At 43.5% G+C, this 14,295-nt stretch overlaps 1 protein-coding gene across 2 annotated transcripts in view; it reads left to right on the top strand.

The window, feature by feature from the left end:
• CTNNA2 (catenin alpha 2) overlaps positions 1–14,295 on the top strand; it is a 695,903-nt gene that overhangs the window by 83,641 nt on the left and 597,967 nt on the right. For both annotated transcript variants that reach the window (XM_063135156.1, XM_063135157.1), the window contains exon 3: positions 11,806–11,972. In XM_063135156.1, coding sequence (XP_062991226.1) covers positions 11,806–11,972 — 167 coding nt within the window. The remainder of the gene's footprint in view (positions 1–11,805; positions 11,973–14,295) is intronic.

Below are 14,295 nucleotides of genomic sequence, written 5' to 3' on the forward strand. Positions count from 1 at the left end.
CCATGGCACTCGGGCAGTGGGGTTAACTTTCCTCCCAAATGTCCCCCCCAAAAAAAAAAAAATTCACAGGAAAAATGTCACTGTTGACTCAATGGAGTCCTTAAAAAACAAACAGAAAACTGGGGGATTTGGGGGAATAAAACAGGAAGGATCAACCCCACCACTATCAGAGCTCTGTGGTCCTGATCCAAATCAGATTCTTACATAGGAGTAAGTAAAACTAACATACATCTACTAAGCATGACTTGAAGAACGTTTAGTTTGGCCTAAGTAACTGAGGGCCTTGCTAGACCTGCCGGGATAAGCCGGCAGGGAGGCGGGGTGACGGCGCGCTAATGTTAGCGCGCGCCACCCGGGCTTCCAGACGCGGGACGCGCAGGGACATCGGGATCCCTGCAGCGTCCGCCATTTTTTTTAAGTTTAAAGGGCCACGTGCGGCCCAAAGACTCCGGAGAAGGTAAGCCGTTTTTTTTAGTTAACCCCCCCATCCGCTCCTGATCCCTTCCTGATCTTTCTCTCCCTCCGTGTCCCATCTGTCGTCTCTCCTTCTCCCTCTGTGTGTGTGTGTGTGTCCTGTGTCATCTATGCTCCTTCTCCCTCCGTGTGTGTGTGTGTGTCCTGTGTCATCTGTGCTCCCTTCTACCCCCCCCTGGGATCTCCCCCCCCCCGGCCGATGGGCACAGCACTGAGCACTGTGCCCAGTCCACGGCTTTTTGCAGCTACTCGCGAGAAAACGAGTAGCTGCAAAAAGCCACGTAAGTAGCTAGACGTTCCGCAGCTCCGGCCTCAGGCCGGAGCTGCAGAAAAGGCGCGCCATAAGCAACTTCGATTATGGCGCGTTAGAGGAGGCTTCAGTGCGGCCTGGGGCCGGATTCCCCTGTGCGTCATGTGGAAGCACAGCAGGGAAACCGGCTCTCAAGGCACGCTAAGGCCTCGTCTAGCAATGCCCTGAGACTGACACAACGGCTACCTCTGGCCAATAGCCAAACAAGTACTCCACAGGGAGAGGATCACGAACTATGATGGTGGCCTAAGAAGAGATTACTGTTCTTCTGAAGAGGCTGCTAGCCGGAGTTCTGGTGTATCTAGACGTTCATGATATCAGAGAGCAAACTGTATATTGCCTTGCTGCCCCAAAGGAGGACCGATTGTTATTGTGACTGGAATGCAGGTATCGTGTATTATCTTGCCTTGCTCTACAAAATATGATCTGTAATCCTCCAGCAGCAAAATGAGAGCAATATTCTAAATGATACAATGAAAATCTGTTTCATGCAGGATGCTCAAGTCTTTGTGTTTCCCCCTCTTTTTAAAGTGCTACTGTTATATGCGTGTCACATTTGAGGTTAGAACTTCTGTCTTAGTACCTGAAGTCAATGTATTCCTTGTATGTATTCCATGTATTCCATCTAGCCCCCAATGTATGGGCTAGATGGAACAACCATTAGGTAGATTCACAGTTGGCTACAGAATCGGACTCAAAGAGTACTTATCAATGGAACCTTCTCAAACTGGGAAGAGGCAACGAGTGGGGTACCGCAGGGCTCAGTCCTGGGCCCAGTGCTCTTCAACATTTTTATTAATGATTTGTACGACGAGGTGCAGGGAACGCTGATCAAATTTGCAGATGACACCAAATTGGGTGGGATAGCTAATACCCTGGAAGACAGAAACAAACTTCAAAGTGATCGTGATAGGCTGGAGTGCTGGGCTGAAACCAACAGAATGAAATTTAATAGGGATAAATACCAAGTTCTACATTTAGGAAATAGAAACCAGATACACAGTTACAAGATGAGGGATACTTGGCTCAGCAATGCTACAAACGAGAAGGATCTTGGAATTGTTGTAGATCGCAAGCTGAATATGAGCCAACAGGGCGATATGGCTGCAAGAAAGGCAAATGCTATTTTGGGCTGAATTAATAGAAGTATAGCTTCCAAATCGTGTGAGGTACTGGTTCCTCTCTATTCGGCCCTGGTTAGGCCTCATCTAGAGTATTGCGTCCAGTTCTGGGCTCCACACTTCAAGAAGGACGCAGACAAGCTGGAGCGTGTTCAGAGGAGGGCAACCAGGATAATCAGGGGTCTGGAAACAAAGCCCTATGAAGAGAGACTGAAAGAACTGGGCCTGTTTAGCCTGGAGAAGAGAAGATTGAGGGGAGACATGATAGCACTCTTCAAATACTTAAAAGGTTGTCACACAGAGGAGGGTCAGGATCTCTACTCGATCCTCCCAGAGTGCAGGACACGGAATAACAGGCTCAAGTTAAAGGAAGCCAGGTTCCAGCTGGACATCAGGAAAAACTTCCTGACTGTTAGAGCAGTACGACGGTGGAATCAGTTACCTAGGGAGGTTGTGGGCTCTCCCACACTAGAGGCCTTCAAGAGGCAGCTGGACAACCATCTGTCAGGGATGCTTTAGGGTGGATTCCTGCATTGAGCAGGGAGTTGGACTCGATGGCCTTGTAGGGCCCTTCCATCTCTGCTGTTCTATGATTCTATTTGATTCAACTTCATTATTTAGCAATTCATATATCCCCCCCTTTTTTTTCCTTTATAAGATGCTATAGAAAACACTCTTACAGGATTGCATGCATGCCATTAACATTTGAAGCAATTTAATATAAAAAAAATTGCCAATGAAAAGCATAGTTTTATTGCATTTCCCCCCTAGTCATTTAATTTTGGTCTGGGGAGTACAGTGTTGCATTCTTCTAATATTGAAGAAAAAATTGAAAAAAATACAGTTTGTAGAAAGACTGATTAAGATTGCCTTGAAAGTGCATGTTTGACAAATGAGACATAATAAAATGTGTTACACCTTGAGTCTATATATCCAACCCTTTTTGTTCAGATGCATTTATTTGTCATAGACTAGCCTTCAAACATCATTTTCTTCACTGTTACTTTTGATAGGCTTTGAGGAATATTGTATCCTATCAGTGGTTCATCATCCACAACTCTGCAGCACTAGTATTAATGTAAAAGGCGTGACTGGGAGGAGTATCAGAATGATTCAGAAAGGCAGTACTGGAGGTTTGCAGGGTGCTGCTGGGATGGATGAGGAAGGAGAGGCAGCCCCTGTAGGCTAGCTACAGTAATAACCTCTCATTTGGATTACTGCAATGCGCTATACGTGGGGCTGCCTTTGAAAATGGTCCAGAAACTTCAAACAGGGCAGCGCGGTTACTAACATGGACTGGCCGACGAGACCACATCACGCCAGTCCTTTTCCAGCTTCATTGGCTGCCAGTCCAGGTCTGGGCCCGATTCAAAGTGCTGGTATTAACATTTAAAGCCCTAAACGGCTTGGGGCCAGGCTATCTGAAGGAACGCCTCCTCCCGTATGTACCTGCCCGGACCCTAAGGTCATCCTCAGGGGTTCTTCTCCGCGAGCCCCTGCCAAAGGAAGTGAGGCAGGTGGCTACCAGGAGGAGGGCCTTCTCTGCTGTGGCACCCCAGCTGTGGAACAAGCTCCCTAAGGAGGTTCGCTTGGCACCTACATTATATGCTTTTAGACCCCAGGTGAAGACCTTTTTATTCTCCCAGCATTTTAACAGTCTATAAATAAATTTTAACTTGGTGTTTTAAATTTGTAATTTTGCATTGCTGCTGTTTTTATCTGGTTGAGCGTTTATATTGTATTTTTATATTATGGTTTTATACTGTTGTTTCATACTTTGAATGTTTTTAATTTTTGTGAACCGCCCAGGGAGCTCCGGCTATTGGGCGGTATATAAATGTAATTAATAAATAATAATAAATAATAAATAAATAAATAAATTGACAGATCCCAGAGTCTGCTGTGAGTGAAGTTGAGAGGAGGTAGGAGGATTATCCCTCCATTTTCCTGGAATAACCCTTACGTGTAGAAAGGCCCTTAGCTTCATTTCTTTCTAAATCATGTAATGCACTATAAGCACTGGAGTCTACGCTTTCTACTTCCCTTCTCAGATTTGCCTGCCTAAACCCTCTTTCCCCAACTATATTCACTTTATCTAACAAATGTCACATACGTATTGATCTCTCAGCAAAGGCAACATTTAGCTCCTCTACTAACTTGTTTTTACCCAGGCAGGCATCGGAGATTAACTAACCCACTAGCTTAGCTTAATAGTGAGCTGATGCCAATTCAGCATTTCAGAGGAGAAAGAGATTAATTGGGATGATTTCAGATCTCACCCAGAGCTGTCTTATTGAAGACCTGACTATCTAACTGGAATCACAAGTCTATCTTAGGATACAGACTTTGAAGATATGTGGGTGTTTGAGTAGTAACTTTTGTAAACCGCCCAGAGAGCTTTGGCTATGGGACGGTATATAAATTTAATAAATAAATAAATAAATAAATACATAAATAATAGTATTCGAATTCTAGTTCTTTACTGTTGCCCGCTAAACAGCGATCCTCTACTTGTGCATTGGGGTGGTGGATCAATGGCAGCCCCATCATTTTTTAGGAGAAGGCAAAAGGGGGAGGAAAGGAGGAGAGGAAAAATGGGTGGGTGGGTGTTGAAGAGAAAGGGGAGAGACAGCAATGTATGGTGAAAATAAAATAAATAGAAGTGGGGACAGTGTTTTAGGTTGGGTCTACACGTGGAAGAAAACTGACCTGCAGTAGTGTTTATTTTCTTGAATAATCACATTTATTTATTTATTTGTTTATTAAAAAGGGACTTGTGCATACTAGCTTCGTCTAAAGTGGAGAATGCAGAATATTGATACTTAGCCATTAAGAAGGATGGAATTAGTGTAATGGATAAAACTTAACCAAAAAAAAGTGTGTTGTTACTGCAAGGTGACATTTGCAAGGTGCCGTACATCAGGTTGATAGTTTCGTGGCCTGAAAGATCATCAAGTTCTGCATTCTTCGCCAGCTTCCCCAGGGAAAGACTGTAGTTACGATAATTAAAATCCATACATTTAATGGCCTGTGCATTATGTGAAGCTGTGGGCAATTGGATCTAAAAAACGTTTAATAGCCTTAGGAAAATCCAATATGCTATATAATCTTTAACTGACATTGATGCTGTTTTTGTGATTCTGAAGCTACTCAGTCATTACTAGCTTTTAGATACACAAGAGTAGGTAGACTGGCCATTGTGAAAAGGAAAAGCCTGGTACGGATTTTGCTTCCACTTCCCCCCCTCCCAAAATGATATAACACTGAAGAGTCACATGGGGTAAATAGATGGAAGCGAAACTGATATAGCTCTAACACGTTGCATGGGGTAAATAGATGGAAGCTATTTAAAGCAAGTTAATGATGCTGCTTAGAATTTAGAAAGTTAGAGTGGGAGTGTGAATCATTGTCAGAAGAATTGCTAATCACTGTTATTTAAAGTAGTGGTGCACCTTGAGCTTCATTAAATATACAGTGTTGGCAACGTTTGAAGCTATTATACCTGACAAGCATGGGTGGATGTCTGCCTTCACTCCCCTGCCCCTGAGTCTTCAGCCATCCTTGTTGGAAGGCAAAGGCACTTTAAAATGTCCCGTAGTCCAGAAAACGACTTCGGTTGCTTTCTCCAAGCATCCGGACACATTTATGTTCATAGCCAGAAGGGGAGAATGCAGTGGCAGTGAAGAGGAGAATTAATGTGAAGGTGGTAGAAGAATAGCACATGGGATTCCCACTTGCATTAGGATGCAGGAAAGGAAAGGGAAAGGGACCTCTCATGCAAGCACTTGAGTCATTGCTGACTCCTCGAGGGACGCCTGCTTTCGCTGATGTTTTCTTGGCAGACTTTGTAGCGGGGTGGTTTGCCATTGCCTTCCCCAGTCGTGGCTACCTTTCTCCCAGCTAGCTGGGTACTCATTTTACCGACCTCAGAAGGATGGAAGGCTGAGTCGACCTGAGCCAGCTGCCTGAGAACCAGCTTCCGATGGGATCGAACTCAGGCTGTGGGGAGAGTTTCGGCTGCAGTAACTGCCACTTACCACTCTGTGCCACATGAGGCTATTAGGATGCAAGGGAAAGCTAAATACTTGCAGAAAGCATACGGGTGCCTCATTCATGGGGTTGGACTCGATGGCCTTGTAGGCCCCTTCCAACTCTGCTATTCTATGATTCTATGATTCTATGCCCAGCGCTAGTGGCTAACATGAAGGACACAGTTTCCCGATTGCATTGCTTAAGAGAGGGTGGGACCTATCAACAGCATGCACATCTGGTAAGGGACATTATAGAGTTGTCATTCATTAAGCATGGACAATAGGGAGGTTGGTGGTACAAAGAGAGAAGCTGAGTTCGGATGACACGCTGATCAATGGTTGATTTCCATTTTGCTCCTATAACCACCACCAACCCATTGGTTGGCGTGTCATCCAAACTCAGCCAGCAAGAGAGAGAGAAGGTGAGTTCACACGTCACACTCAGCCACCCTGAAGTAGGGTGACCATATGAAAAGGAGGACAGGGCTCCTGTATCTTTAACAGTTGCATAGAAAAGAGAATTGCAGCATATATATGGAGAACCTGATGAAATTCAATCTTCATCACAACAGTTAAAGGTGCAGGGGCTATACTAGAGTGACCAGATACAAAAGAGGGCAGGGCACCTGCAGCTTTCACTGTTGTGATGAAGAGGACATTTCACCAGATTCCCCATATATACAAATGACACCTGCTAAATTTCCCTTTTCAATACACCCTACCCTGAAGGTAAGCCACAATGGGTTGTTTGCTTGCTTGATAGCCCCCATTACTCTGAATGGATGGTCGTACACCATAGGTTGGTTTTCCCTCAGCCCTCCTGGCCCCATTGGGCATGCATTCCAGCCCTCTTTGCAGTCCTTGGCCTTAGCTAGACCTCAGGATTATCCCAGGCAAATGGAGGGGTCATCCCTGCCTGCTCCCGGGATCCCCTGTGTGTCATTTGGATGCACAGAGATAAGCCCGGGATGATCCCAGGATATAGGCCTGGTCTAGCTCTGGCCCTTGTCTCTTGTTCCTTACGCCAGCACCCTTTCTGCAATTGGTGCACTGGGATTGATATCTCATGAGGGAATCCCCTCATGAGCCAGCATGCCTCAGATTGTAAAAGGCATATAATTTTTGGAGCCCTTATGAATGCGGTTATGTGTTTGCAAACTTTAATTTTTTTACTTTTGTGGGGAGGGTCTTGTACAACTGTGCAGGAGCACAAGAATTCTTGTCTGCTATTTAGCCCAGCATACCGATATCACCGTCTTGTCAATGGCCTTGTCAATTTCATCCTCCACATCAGGACTTGCCTTTCTAGTGAGTACCTTAAAAAAGAAATGTCTGCTTCACATACTACAGAATAATTACACCCACCTGAAAAGCTCCCTGTCCTGCATCTGCCAGCTGCTTTCAGCTCTCCCCACCTTCATGCTTATTGCTTCCCTCGACTGGTCTCTATTGTTGGCTGCCAGATATGCATACGGGTTACAGAACAGTGATGGTGATTAGTAAACATATACAAATTTCTAGTTAGAACAGTGAATGGGATCTGGAATTCCGTTGACCTGCCTTACAAAATGACTGCAAAGGGAAGCAAAGTAAAGGATTCCACAGTAAAACTGCAATACACATGAAACTGCAATACACATGAAATAAAAGTAGGTACTAATGAGAGAGAAAAAAACCTTCCTTATTAGCAATGTACAATACGTGATATGGAGTGTGTGGATAGGGAGACATTTTCCTCCCTCTCTCAAAGTAATAGAATCCGGGGTCATCCCATCAAGCTGATTGCTGGGAGATTCAGGACAGATAAAAGGAAGGACTTCTTCACACAGCACATAGATAAACTAGAGAATTCACCATCAAAAGATGTAGTGATGTCCACCACTTTGGATAGCTTTAAAAGGGGGGGGGGGTAGACAAATTCCTCGAGGAGAAGGCTCTCAATGGCTTTTAGTCCTGATGGCTATGTGCTACTTCCATTATCAGAGGCAATAACCCTATGTACACCAGTACCTGGGGAACATGGGTTGAAGGGTGATCTTGTTTTGTTGTCCTGCTTGTGGGTTCCTAGTCAACCGCTAATTGACCACCATGTGAATAGAATGCTGAACTCTGATCCAGCATGGCCCTTTGTATGTTTTTATTTTCGCAATGCATTAACATATTCATATTGAGTTTAAATGAATGCACACAGTCACTGTGTGCGTATAAGTGGGTATGTGTTGTTTTTCCTTTCTTCCCAGCTAGAAAGTCATGTATGGTTTCTCAGCCAGGCCCTTCTTTAACCTTTTCTGATGTCTTCAATGTTTTCTAACATAGCAGACAACCAACGTGCCAAGAAAAGATATGGAAAGATGGCTGAGGGCAGCACACTTCTCTTTCAAAGATATATATTCTCCACCAGTGCTTAGCCTTGCCCTATTTTTCTCTGAAGTAGGCTTATTTCTGTTTATCTCTAAAGGAGGAATTGCTGAGATGCAGAGTCTGTACCTTTTTTAAAAATGCTTTCCCCCTCCCTTTAGATTGCTCTAGATTTCTCTGTAATGTTCTAGGACTACTTGATATACATTCTGCCTTCTATAACAAAACCACAGCACCTACATTTTTACAGCCTACAAACAAACAAATGTTGGAACTTTTCTCTCCTACTTGAAGGCCATTCATGTTTTTTTTTAAAATGGTTATACTGTATATGCTAAATTAAAATATGCAGTTCAGCTGAGCACTAAGTTCAAAGGAAAGTGACCTTACTGGTAGATAAATAACTGGCACATGTTTCACAAATTTCACCATTATATAGAGTTAGTTCTCCGTGTGAAAGCAAAAGATTTCACTTGTTTTGTAGCCCTGCTTGAACCTAAATCAGGAGCAGAAACACCAAATACCACTGGATCAAAACAAGGCTTTTCCAGGTCAGAGAGTATAACCTTCTGTTTCATTACGTTGAGTGCATTTTGCATTTGTATCGTACCCTTCCTCCAATAAACTCATGGAGCAGGGTGGTGGCTACCCCATATTATCTCCATGCCTGTAAGATAAATAACCTTGAAAGAATGACTGATCAAAGATCACAGTAGCAGCTGTGTGGAGATTCCATTATAGATCTCTAATACTCTTTCTACTACACCACCACATTAACTGTTCATGTTCTTAATAGAGCAGTTCTTCCTAACTGATCTCAATCTGCCCCCAAAAACACTGTTTCTGAGGTCAAGATCTCAACTGTGCATCTTCAAGCATTTTCTGTAACTACTGGTTGCTTCATTCAATTTGGGTGTTTATTATTTCAGTTAAATGTAAGTGTGATTTTTTTTTTCTGGAGAGATTAGTGCCGATCTGAAAAGTACAAAATCAATGTTATGACTTCAAATTAGACATATTGTAAGATGCCAAATGCCCTTAGATGAGTTTTGTAGCCTGACCAAGGTCTCCCATATCCAAACAACTCTGTAGCTAGTGCAGTACATTGGACTTGTAGATCCACAGGTGAATTGATTTGACTTCATTATCTTACCTTTTGTTGGGAAACTGACTCCACACTACGTTGTTTCCATCCCTGCTGCTGACAGTCTGATGGCGTATATGCACAACATTGCTTCAACCCATTCACAACAGAACCACCTCTTCAAAACCTTTATTTGTGGGGAAGCTACATAATATGATGTTTGCTGGGCCTAATTCTGGTGTTGAGCTCCACATCCTTCTTGGAAAATAAGTTCACATTAAATGTCTGAAAATCAGACTCAAGTTGAACAACCAGGAGAAGTGACCTTTTTTGAAAATAGTATTCCCACCCACCCCCAGGGGATTTGCGCCTCTCTACTTCTACTGTGCTTGGTCACTAGTACCATGATATTGCCATGTGCTATGTCACAATGTAGCCCTTTGTTATGGCTTGACTGCTCCTGTCTGAGGCAGTGTTGATAGGGGCATGCAAACCTAAGTACAAAGGAGGTTACTGCAATGGACAGAACTGTTATGGCAGCCAGAGGAGCGGAAAGTAATTTGGTATGGAACGATGGCAAAGCATTATGGGAATTAAAATATGGTAAACGACAGTATGTTTTAAGAAAGGTGTTAGAAGTTTAGAAAACTCTACGTTCCTTCTTGGATTTAAAAAAAAAAAAACTTTAACTTTTCAAACCTCCTGGTATTTCAGCAAGATTCGTGACAAATTTTAAGACAGACCCAGCCTGGACCATCTGCTCTAGTCTTTGGAGTTCCGTCAGATTTTCTTTAGGGACACGGACAGCATATGTATGTGCTTACGCAAATGTTTACTTAATTATTGTAATTTTATTTAATTCAGAATATTTCCCCCTGCTTAATTGCAGATTAATATTCATTAACATTTTATAAAGCTTAATATTTAATAGACATTTTACTTTTCCTCCCCCAAAAGATATGGTGAGTTGGCATAAAAGAGCAATGATTTTATAAAGCTGCCGTAAGAATTCTGTGTTTGTGTTAGAAATCCAATGGATTCACTTCTTTTCTTTTCAAGTACAATTCTAACACTAGAGCGAGTGAGAGAAATATGAAGTGCTTTTATGGACTGATTCAAATTGTAGGCTGGGCTGGAGTACTGAGGGGAGGAAGACTTTCTTGGATGTAGTTCTGACTTTCAAATACTAGTATCTATCCTAAGGCCTATTTGTATTTCTTACTGTGCTGTATTTTATTTAAATGAAGTTTTGATGCATATGAAAATTACAGAAATATGATCGCATTGTAGAAAAAGGCACAGCTTCCCTTTACAAATTCAGGACAATATTATGAAGCCTGCTCTTAATTTCACTAAAATCGGCAGTTCAAACTAATCAAGTCATATAAATATTAGGCAGGGTTGGTGTTCTTGGAATTTGTGCTTATTTGCTATGATTTGCAAATCCCAATTTACAAATAATTTTCACATTGCAGCAACAAGGATCTTTCAGCTCACACTTAATGTATTAATACCTGGAGTGCTGGGCTGAAAACAACAGAATGAAATTTAATAGGGATAAATGCCAAGTTCTACATTTAGGAAATAGTAACCAAATGTACAGTTACAAGATGGGGGATACTTGGCTCAGCAATACTACAAACGAGAAGGATCTTGGAATTGTTGTAGATCGCAAGCTGAATATGAGCCAACAGTGCGATATGGCTGCTAGAAAGGCAAATGCTATTTTGGGCTGCATTAAAAAAAGCATAGCTTCCAAATCACATGAGGTACTGGTTCCTCTCTATCGGCCCTGGTTAGGCCTCCTAGAGTATTGCGTCCAGTTCTGGGCTCCACACTTCAAAAAGGACGCAGACAAGCTGGAGCGTGTTCAGAGGAGGGCAACCAGGATGATCAGGGGTCTGGAAACAAAGTACTATGAAGAGAGACTGAAAGAACTGGGCATGTTTAGCCTGGAGGAGAGAAGATTGAGGGGAGACATGATAGCACTCTTCAAATACTTCAAAGGTTGTCACACAGAGGAGGGCCAGGATCTCTTCTCGAGCCTCCCAGAGTGCAGGACACGGAATAACGGGCTCAAGTTAAAGGAAGCCAGATTCCAGCTGGACATCAGGAAAAACTTCCTGACTGTTAGAGCAGTACGACAATGGAATCAGTTACCTAGAGAGGTTGTAGGCTCTCCCACATTAGAGGCCTTCAAGAGGCAGCTGGACAAGCATCTGTCAGGGATGCTTTAGGGTGGATTCCTGCATTGAGCAGGGGGTTGGACTCGATGGCCTTGTAGGCCCCTTCCAACTCTGCTATTCTATGATTCTATGAATTTTAATGCATTATCTATTTGATATCAAGTAAACACACCAATGAAGTTCCTCTGAGGTTGACTGCGTGGCTTTTCTAATCAGCTTTTTGTCTTTACTTGTCTTTCAGGTGAAACGATGAGGATTGCTTCATCAGAGTTTGCAGATGATCCTTGTTCCTCTGTCAAACGTGGGACCATGGTGCGGGCTGCCCGGGCTCTGCTTTCAGCGGTCACTCGTTTGCTCATCCTGGCTGACATGGCAGATGTCATGAGGCTTTTGTCTCACCTGAAAATTGTAAGATTCCTTAAGCTTAATTATGTGCTTTTTGTGTATATGTGTGTGGTGTTGGTAGAACACCAGTGGGTAGATGTAGTAGAATGGTATTCATTCTTTAATCTATTACGTTTCTATGCTGCCAAATAGCCAAAGCTTTCTGGGTGGTTTACAAAGGTTAAAACCCTGAAAATGCAACATAATAATGTAATATGAATACATTTCGATACAAAAATCTAAAACAATTTTGCAAGATCGTAATAATTAGAGTGACTCTATGAAAAGGAGGACAGGGCTCCTGTCTCTTTAATAATTGTATTGAAAAGGGAATTTCTGCAGGTGTCATTTGTATATATGGGGAACCTGGTGAAATTTTCTCTTCATCACAACAGTTGAAGCTGCAGATGCCCTGCCCTCTTTTAAATCTGGTCACAGTATAGCTGCAGTATAGCTCCTGCAGCTTTGTGATGAAGAGGAAATTTCACCCGGTGCGTCATGCATACAAATGACACCTGCTGAAATTCCCTTTTCTATGCAACTGTTAAAGCTACAGGAGCCCGGTCCTCCTGTTCATATGGTCACCGTATAATAATAAAAATTCCAGGATCCCTTAAAACTTTTATAATATGGTGCCAAATATCTGAGTGTAGATGAATGTCTTAACCAGGCACCAGAGAGTTGACAGTGCTGGCACCAAGCGGACCTCACTGGGAAGAGCATTTTATAATTGAGGGCCACCACTGAAAAGGCTCTCTCCCTTTTTCCCAGAGGAGGCGCTTGGAGAAGGGCTACAGATGAATGTCATAGTGTATGAGTAGGTACGTACTGAGAGAGGCATTCTGTCAGGTATGCTGCATGCAAAGGGAGAACAACCAATTCTTCCTATGCTGGTATTAGTTTTTAGATGCATGTAAGAAAGGAAAGGATCCTCTCGTGCAAGCACTGAGTCATTACTGACTCTTGGAGGGACGCCAGCTTTCGCTGACGTTTTCTTGGCAGGCCTTATAGCGGGTTGGTTTGCCGTTGCCTTCCCCGGCTGTTATTACCTTTCCCCCAGCTAACTGGAGACTCATTTTACTGTCCTCGGGAAGATGGAAGGCTGAGTCGACCCGAGCCGGCTGCCTGAAACCAGCTTCCACTGGGATCGAACTCAGGCCGTGAGGAGAGTTTCAGCTGCAGAAACTGCTGCTTTACCGCTCTGCGCCACACGAGGCTCAGATGCATGTAGACATGGAGGTAAACATTCGACAGTGGCCTTAGATAGACCTAAGGTTTATCCCGAGATTGTCCCGAGGTCATCCTTGTTCATGTAAATGACACACAGGATATCCCGGGAGCAGGCAAGGATGATCCCGGGATAAACCTTAGATCTAGCTAAGGCCAGTGACCGTTTAAGGAACCCTTCTTCTTGCCCAAATCACCGAGCTTACCAGTGTTGCTTTCCTAGGGCTGGAGTATTACATTCTGGTTCAAAAAGAAAAACAAATAAATAATAGGCAGCCACTGCAGGATCCGTGCCGAGAGTCTGGGTTTAGCATCTGTAAGGTGACGCATCCAGATTGGGGTATTTACTTGTTTGAACATGGAAGTCCATCACTAATAAGAATTAAGAGTAAGGGGCAAGTGTAAATATCTTTGAATATAGTCAGTCCTTCCATCACACACAAGCTACTGTTATTCGGTATTGTTCTTTATTATTTATTTATTTATTTATTTATTGCATTTGTATACCGCCAAGAATCTGTTGCTGCTGGTCTTAACGTTCATGCTGGGTTAAACTGTCAACACTTAAGATAGAATTTTGCATACACACATTCCATGTCTAGGGCCTCAGCTAGACCTACGGGTCTAGCGTGACGGAGGGGTGAGGATCTCACGATATTTTTATCATGAGATCTCCCCCTCTGTTTACACGTGGTGCACGAGAGCCTCGGACAAACAGGACGTCGTGCCCGCCATTTTGGTTGTTTTTTAAAGAAACAGAAGAAGCACACAAGTGCTCATACACTCAAAGTTTAGTTGTTTTTTTAAAATAAAAAAATAAAATTCTCCGTTCCCCCCACCCCCAATGGTCATAGAGCTCCTGAGGAGCTCTGTGCCTCATGCGCGGTTCCCAGCTCCTCGCAAGTAACTGCAAAGAGCCAGGACAAACCAGGACAGTTGCCCACATCTTCTGTGGTGTCGGGATCCTCCTGAGACAATGGGAAAAGCAGGCTGAAAGGGTAGGACCATATCCCAGGGAAACGGAGGGATCATCCCTCCCTGCTCCCGGGATTCCCCGTGTGTCATGTGGATCGCCCCGGGATATCATCCCCTCTAGCTATGGCCTAGGACACATTTTGTT

The sequence above is a fragment of the Elgaria multicarinata genome, chromosome 10 (assembly GCF_023053635.1).
Source record: "Elgaria multicarinata webbii isolate HBS135686 ecotype San Diego chromosome 10, rElgMul1.1.pri, whole genome shotgun sequence".
Lineage (NCBI taxonomy): Eukaryota > Metazoa > Chordata > Lepidosauria > Squamata > Anguidae > Elgaria > Elgaria multicarinata.